This window comes from Macrobrachium nipponense, chromosome 19 (genome assembly GCF_015104395.2).
Source record: "Macrobrachium nipponense isolate FS-2020 chromosome 19, ASM1510439v2, whole genome shotgun sequence".
Classification (NCBI taxonomy): domain Eukaryota; kingdom Metazoa; phylum Arthropoda; class Malacostraca; order Decapoda; family Palaemonidae; genus Macrobrachium; species Macrobrachium nipponense.
This window is the reverse complement of record NC_061088.1, coordinates 27781462-27788868: the sequence shown is the minus strand read 5'-3', so window position 1 is coordinate 27788868 and position 7407 is coordinate 27781462. Positions and strand designations below refer to the sequence as shown.

Sequence of the window (7407 nt, the reverse complement as noted above, 5' to 3'; positions counted from 1 at the left end):
TCTCTTTGTACTGTATGCATTATAAATAGGCGAATCCATCTATTTATTTTTTTATGAGTAAACAGGTAGACTGCGTCTATTAAACTTTCCATTTAGACTTATCGATGTCAATGTCGGGGCCAGCCTCTTTCACCTCTGGCCCCTGTTTAAAATGAATATACAGAATGAAGGTTCCTTAACTCAAACTTTGGGACGGTATATAACATCCCTAAGGTCGGTTCCTTCCGTCCCGACCTACTTTTATATTACCGTCATCTTTGATGGTATGGGTTCACTGTTTCGAATGTAATCTGCTTGCCAAATGAAAGCTGTATCTTATGCCCACATCCTGTGTGCAGGGCTATTCATGTGTGACTGAGCCGCCGTATTATTACCCGATGAGTCATGCCCAATTCTGGACCAGTAGGAGATATGGTTTGAAGAGCTCAATGGTTAAAGGCGCGAGGAGAATGATTGTTTGCTTGAAGGAAATGCGTCTTTACTTAAAGAGAATTCCCCTGTGACTGCAGTTGTTGTTTGAGATTAAGCTGGCCTTATGCCAGCACGGGATCTTGCTTCTAGAGCAGCCCGTTGCGTGACTGCAGAAAGTGCTTTTTCGGGACGTATGGATTCTGATTAATTTATTAGAATATTTACCTTGAAATTCTTCCCCTTTTTTGCCATTGGTTTTCATTGTATTAACGCTATTGATAGACGTCAGTCTTTTGTTAATTTGTTGATATGATACTACATTAGTTCTTGTTTCTATGGCAGTTTATCAAAACAGTTATAACGGTATGCCCATGTTTCTTTGGTTGTAAGGCCGTCCCCAAAGACTAATTTGTTTCTCTTGACTGAAAGGATGAATGGCATAGCTTCATCCCGTCTCCGGTATTCCGATTTCGTATAATAATCATATCTACGAAGATTAAAAGATATTCATTTATTGTCACCGTATAAAATTGCATAGTAGCATGTCACCACTTTATTGTGGACGCTACTGTTTCTAACTGTATAATTTTTGGGGTGTTGACGCGTAGTGCTGGAGCTTTTGTGTTGACGACAACAACAAATCCTTTAGTGTTCCAAGACGTAATTTGTTTTTGGTAAAATATAGTTTAAATCTACAATGTTTCTGTGTTTGATAACGTTAATGTACGGATGATTTACTTTCTTTACAAGTATGCAGAATGAAGATACCTTGGCGTGAGATTGGGGCGGTACGCAACGGCCCGACGTCTCGAATCTTTCTTATTTAACCGTCATATTTTACCACTTTTCGTCCTTGAGCTCTTTCCAGCATAGACCATATTGAGTGAAAAGGCTTTTCCTCGTAATCAGGAGTCTGCTCATGATGACAACAGGCATTAGGCCTAATATCCTGCAGTGCTTCTCCCGAGTCTTTCAAGTAGTGTGTGGTAGGCAGATGGTCTATATAGAGTCGAACTCTTTCTGTGTGGCGACCAGCAATGGCTATGATATTAGCTCCCCCGGGGGGCATTGCCCTCATTCCTCGTAAAGTACGCTCACACCCATCAGTACATCATTATTGTTTAGGTGGCAATTTGCATTTTATCATTTTGTCTCGTGTAACTTTCAAGACGTTCGCCAGATTGGGTGAGTTACGCGAACTGGCGTCGCAACGATTTTAGGCATCGCCGTTGACATTCACAGTGTTATGCCGATATTGTGTAAGCCTTTAGACATTCAGGCTTTAATATTTAACGGCATGCTTGTAAAACCTTACGGTATTAAGATTTAGAAAATCATCGTTGAAGATTTATTTTAGAGTGAAAACCAACCTAGTGTTTCTTTGTTGGATAAGCCAGAAGGATACGTAAATTGAAGAGCAAGGCTTATAACCATGAAGTAAGCGATAGATTTGCATGTGAATCAGTGACCATTTCTTATTTTTTCCTTTTCGATTGTAAACGTTGATTAATTTTTCACGGTGATCAAAACAGAATAGTAGATCAGATTTGTGTTGTTGAGAGCCAAAACAATAATGGCTGTTTAGTTTAAATTAGTTTGAAAATGTTTTTATATGTGATAATATACGTGTAATATATATATTATATATAAACTTCCTTAAAAATCAGAGCAGTAGGTAATTATTCCTTGACATAAACAATAACTTGAACACTGAAAGTAACGCGAAAGATCTCGGTGGGGATAATACTTATGTAAATAAACTTCCCCAAGGCTAGCTATTTCCAACATGTATTACTTAGATAATTTTCCCTAGATTTTTCACCGGTTCCCATAATTGTACTTTCAAGTGTTATTTTGTTTCCTATGAGGTTATAGTACGTTGAACACTAATATACTCTCATTATTTTTCCATTTCATAAGTTATTGTGGAACTTTTCGTTTGGCGAACGTAAAGCAGTGGTTCCTGTAGGGGCTCCACCCTCCCCACCAGTTGTCAACAATTACCTCTACATCTATTTTTACAGTTTACATATGTTACTGTACGTTACTGTATGTATTTACATGTTTATTGCAGTGTTAACTTGAGGTTGTGTGTGACCGAATTGGCTGAGCGCCCACAATATGAAATGTTAGACTCTAACCGACGCCACCAGCAAGAGCCATATAGTCCTTGGCATCAGTGCCAGATTATTTCCTTTTCCTCCGGGTGCCACCCACCTCCTACCCACCTACCTCCTTTTCACCTTTCTCTTTTCACCTTTACCACACCTGTACCACTCATAATTTAATCTTCTTCGGGTTTTCTTCGTTTTACGTAGGTTATTTTTGCTCTTGAGTGTAACCTGTACTTGAAGTAGTCATCCCGTTGCATATTGATGCTACATTGGACAGATTAATATCAGCAGTTTTATCTTGAAGTTCTGCAGTATTATGACCGCATCTTAGTATGGCCCCCCCCCTCCACCTTCCCCCACCTCACCCCTTTCTTTTCAAAGGTAAGGAGATTTCCTACTTCGTGCTTTCTTAGCATTGGGAAATTGTCCTGTCTGTCTTGGGGCTTTACTGTATTCTTGGTGCATTTCAGTCGTTTTCCTTCATCCTCTTTTTGGAAAAAATTTCTCAGTTAAATCTAAAAAAACGAAAGGCTGCTGTAATATATTCTCAGAAGAGAAAAGTATATATTTTTTTTACTTTTTATCGTTTATTTACTTGTCTTTAATTACACACACATATACTATATACGTATACACACACACACACACACACACACACACATATAGTATATATATAATATATATATATATATATATGTATGTATTATATATATAAATATAATACACACACACACACACACACACACACATATATATATATAATATATATATATATATATATATATATATATATATATATATATATATATACTGAATTCTAAATAAAAATAAAAGTACCATTATGTAATATGCACCAAATATTATTTGCTTATATATATATTATATATACACCTATATATTAAGGTGATAGTGACTAATTGGTGTACTATAAATTCTCCTTTTATGTACGTTGTGCTTATTCATCTACAGCTGTTTCAACTGTAGATGAATAAGCGAAACCAATGTTATTATTTCTATCTTTTTATATTTGTATTAAATAGTCGATTTAGCTACAGATTGCTTATTATTGTATAAATATCTAAACGTTCCATCTCTTCGCAGCGTTAAGGACCACAACGAGAACCTCCTGGCGCAGGAGTCGATAACGGAACGCATCCAGCATATAACCAACCGGGCTCAGCAACTGGACGACCTCATGTTCTCTTCGGCGGCGCCCCCTACAGCGCCTCCTACAGCAACCACCACCACCACCACCACCACTTCCGCACCCGAGGGACACTACGCAAGAATTGAGGGCGACCAAGAGGTCAGTTCCGCGTTCTAGAGAGAGAGAGAGAGAGAGAGAGAGAGAGAGAGAGAGAGATCCACCGCACAGAAAGAGTGAGGGAAACAAGCTCGGGTCATCAGCGAATTTCTCAGTTCCCGCTTTGCTTCCACGCTGGCTGTGACCCGAGCTGACCTCCTCCCCCTCCTCCTCTCCTCCTCCTCCTCCTCCTCCTCCTCCTTTCCCCTCGTGTTTGACCGCCTGCTGACCATCCTCCTACTGCACTAGCACCAACACCGTTCATTTGCACTGCCGCAAGTCACTAGTTTGTGTGTTTTTGTGTTCTTTCGACACTAGGCACTACTATAATTATAGTTCGCTGCTCAAGACAATTTCACCGAAGGGAGCATGGGTCTTTGTTTTGATCATGACGTCATCCTGTTCTGGTTAATGGAACTGACTCAAGTAATTGAAAGTAGACTAGTAAAGAATGATTAATATGAGTAAGCGTTATCATAACAAACGCGTCAGAGTAAGAAATGAAAGAATTATTTCGGGTATTTGACACTACGGCGTCATGAACAAATCTCAGACCCTTTCCTCCACGGTGTAGTACATTATGATCTTGTACACGGATGAAACAAGTAAGCTGTACATTTTGCAGTCATGATTTATTTATTCACTCAGCACTTCATTGCCACATCTCTTCTGTTTTCATTACGCCACTCGAAAGCATGTGCACCCTATCTCGTAGGGACTAGATTCAGTAGTAATGTAATTATAAATGAATTACCTTTTTTTCATAATTAACTACGAATTGTAGCTTTGCGGACTTTGAACCAGGATTATAAGATGACACCTTTCCATTAGGGTATCAGTACAGTTTGTCAGATTTATACACTCATCAACAAATATTGACTATAGGGAAGTTTTCTGCTCTGTAATATATTTTATGCATGATACCTGACAATTTACCGTAAGATTACTTATACAGACTGAACACAAAAGATTGTGACTGAAAAGTTAGATACACCAAAGCTGTAATCATATCTGATCGCCTTGTTAACGCCTGACATGTAGATTATTTCAACCACATTTGATCAGCAGATATTTAGGACGAATGTCTTGTTGAAGAATGCGGACATATACCGTAGTCCCTCATGTATATTTAACATTTATCAAGCAACGATTTTGGCTGTGAAAAGACTAGGCAACATTTGCCGTGGTAGCAACCACTGCAGGTGTAGAATGTAGCAAACATTTCCAAGCGTAAAAGTTACATCACAGAAGTCATGTGTTCGCTATTGTTAGCAGAGTTGTTCTGGCACCGTATCCGTGATTCTCGGAACGATCAGCTGTTTTTAAGTTTCTCCATTGTACCAAACTAGCTTGAGTTGCCAGTTCGTTAACCTTTAAACAAACGTTTGTGAGGGAGAATTTACATATTTTCTCTTGTAATTATGTACCTTTGATAAGCGGTTTCTCTTATGCCAGGTTGTTTAAAGAGTTATTTGTTTATATGTGTCCATAAAACCGAAACTGATCCCCTTTTGATGTTTGTAAATGCAGAATTTTCTTTAGTTGAGATATTTGACGATCTCTCGCCACCATCTGTTCTAAAGCACTGGAAAACTGAAACGGATATAAATTCTTACTAATATCACTGTTTGTTTAGTTAGCTTACCTAAAACGTTCTCTCTCCAAGTGTCTCAAGACCCCATTTTTTTTTTTTTTTGTAAGTGAACAGCCCGTTACATGCAAGTGAACCAAAATTTTTAATTAGCGCTTCTTTGGTCCTTTTTTGTGACGATATTTCTTCATATTTGAGAAACACCTGATTTCATCGAAATGTATAATTCCTTGAACATTTATGGAATGGCTATTTGGCATTGTTACTGTACAGCCAAAATTGTACCGAAAACCTAAAAATTTGCTTTTTAAGAAACAGATTGATGATTACAATTTTTCAAGTGCCAGAAGCGTAAAAATTTGCATCATAGAGATTCTTCGTTTTGTATTATGACTCATAGATTATCTCTATCATTCTTCGAGAGTGTGGTGATTAAAGTAAACAAGGTATAGCTGAGCATTTATCCCAAAGCGCCGTCGGAGAACCAGTCTTTTCCATTGCGTCATCGGTTGTTGTACGCATGTTTTGGAAGATGGACGGGCGGTCTCTCTCTCAATGGCTACGTTCATTTCTCTGTGTTGCTGAACTCGATTCTAACTGGAGGTTCCAAATTAAAATCTTTTTTATTTCTTTGATTTTCGTATTATTGTGTACCTTGGTTTGCTCCCCTTTTTTTTCGCTGATTTGTTATACAAGACGTATTAACGAATGTTTAGAAACACAAGAAGGACGGAAAACACAAAATCTAAGACCCGGAAACCAAACTGACAAGGTTCGAGATGAATTTTACTCAGACTAACATTCCCAGATCGAAACGTTGACAGACAGAAAATTCTATTACTAGGAGACCTCTAGCAAATGGGCAAGGTTGTATAGCCGGTTTAGTGTATTTATGAGCAGTAGTTTTTACGTGACAAGTACCGTGCTTTAGCAACTGTTTTCAGTGTCAAAAATTGTAGTTATAGTAGATGTTTGGTAGAAACTGTGTGAAGGATTAACCAGACGGTAAGTTTGTCCTTGTTAAAGTTCTCGTTATACTAATTTGCTCGTTCTTCTTTTTATATTAATTATTGATGCTTTAATTCAGTGTAATCTACCCGATCATGGGTTAATCGCGTATTCATTTGTACGAAAATTATTGTCTCTTGAAATGGAACTCCAAGTTAAAACACTACATGAACAAGTATATATAAGCGAAAATGTTTACATGCAGAGTTTTGCAATACTAAATACCCGGTATCTCATGCGTAATTTCACTGTACATACACACACATACGCATATAAACGTGTGTGTGTATACACGCACTCATACATATATTCAAATATTAAACCCCAAATAACCTATTCATATAGAAGCATTCGATATTAATGAGCTTTATGTCATTTAATATTTGAAAATATTAAATGTTTTTGTAGACTGCGTGACGTACCTCACCTCTCATGTTCACGCACACACACACACACATACACACACACACACACATATATATATATATATATATATATATATATACGCCTACATATACCCACTAAGCCTATTTCTATAAATACACTCACACCCACACACTTCGTGTAGAAACTAGAGAATATAAAGCCAATTATCGGTGACTTTGAATGAGAAGCTTTCATATATCCTCTACTTATTTTGCTCCGTCGGCAAACGGAGGTATGAAAGATGCCAGCTTATGTTTATTTGCCTTTAATTATCATTAACCTATGTATTAAAGCAGTAATTTTACTGACTGACTCAATTCTACAAACATGCGACACAACGACTTCGGTCATAAAAGTCGAAGGGACACTCGGAATTGCAGTCATTTCTATTCCCTCAAGTATCAGTAAATTTCTTTGGACAGGAATTGTTGATTGCGATATTTTGATAAAGAAAATTCGTAATTCTGTCGATTAGTTATAATAACCAAATTGAAAATGGCTTCATTTGCATAGCTATGCACAAGATAAACTATGCCAGTCATGTACACTTTTAC

At 37.5% G+C, this 7407-nt stretch overlaps 1 protein-coding gene across 1 annotated transcript in view; it reads left to right on the top strand.

Annotated features, from left to right (window-relative positions):
* The window catches only part of LOC135215411 (titin-like), a 499003-nt gene that overhangs the window by 172392 nt on the left and 319204 nt on the right, over positions 1-7407 (top strand). Inside the window, 1 exon segment of the mRNA XM_064250021.1 lies at positions 3627-3831. Within this exon segment, the coding sequence (XP_064106091.1) occupies positions 3627-3831 (205 nt within the window).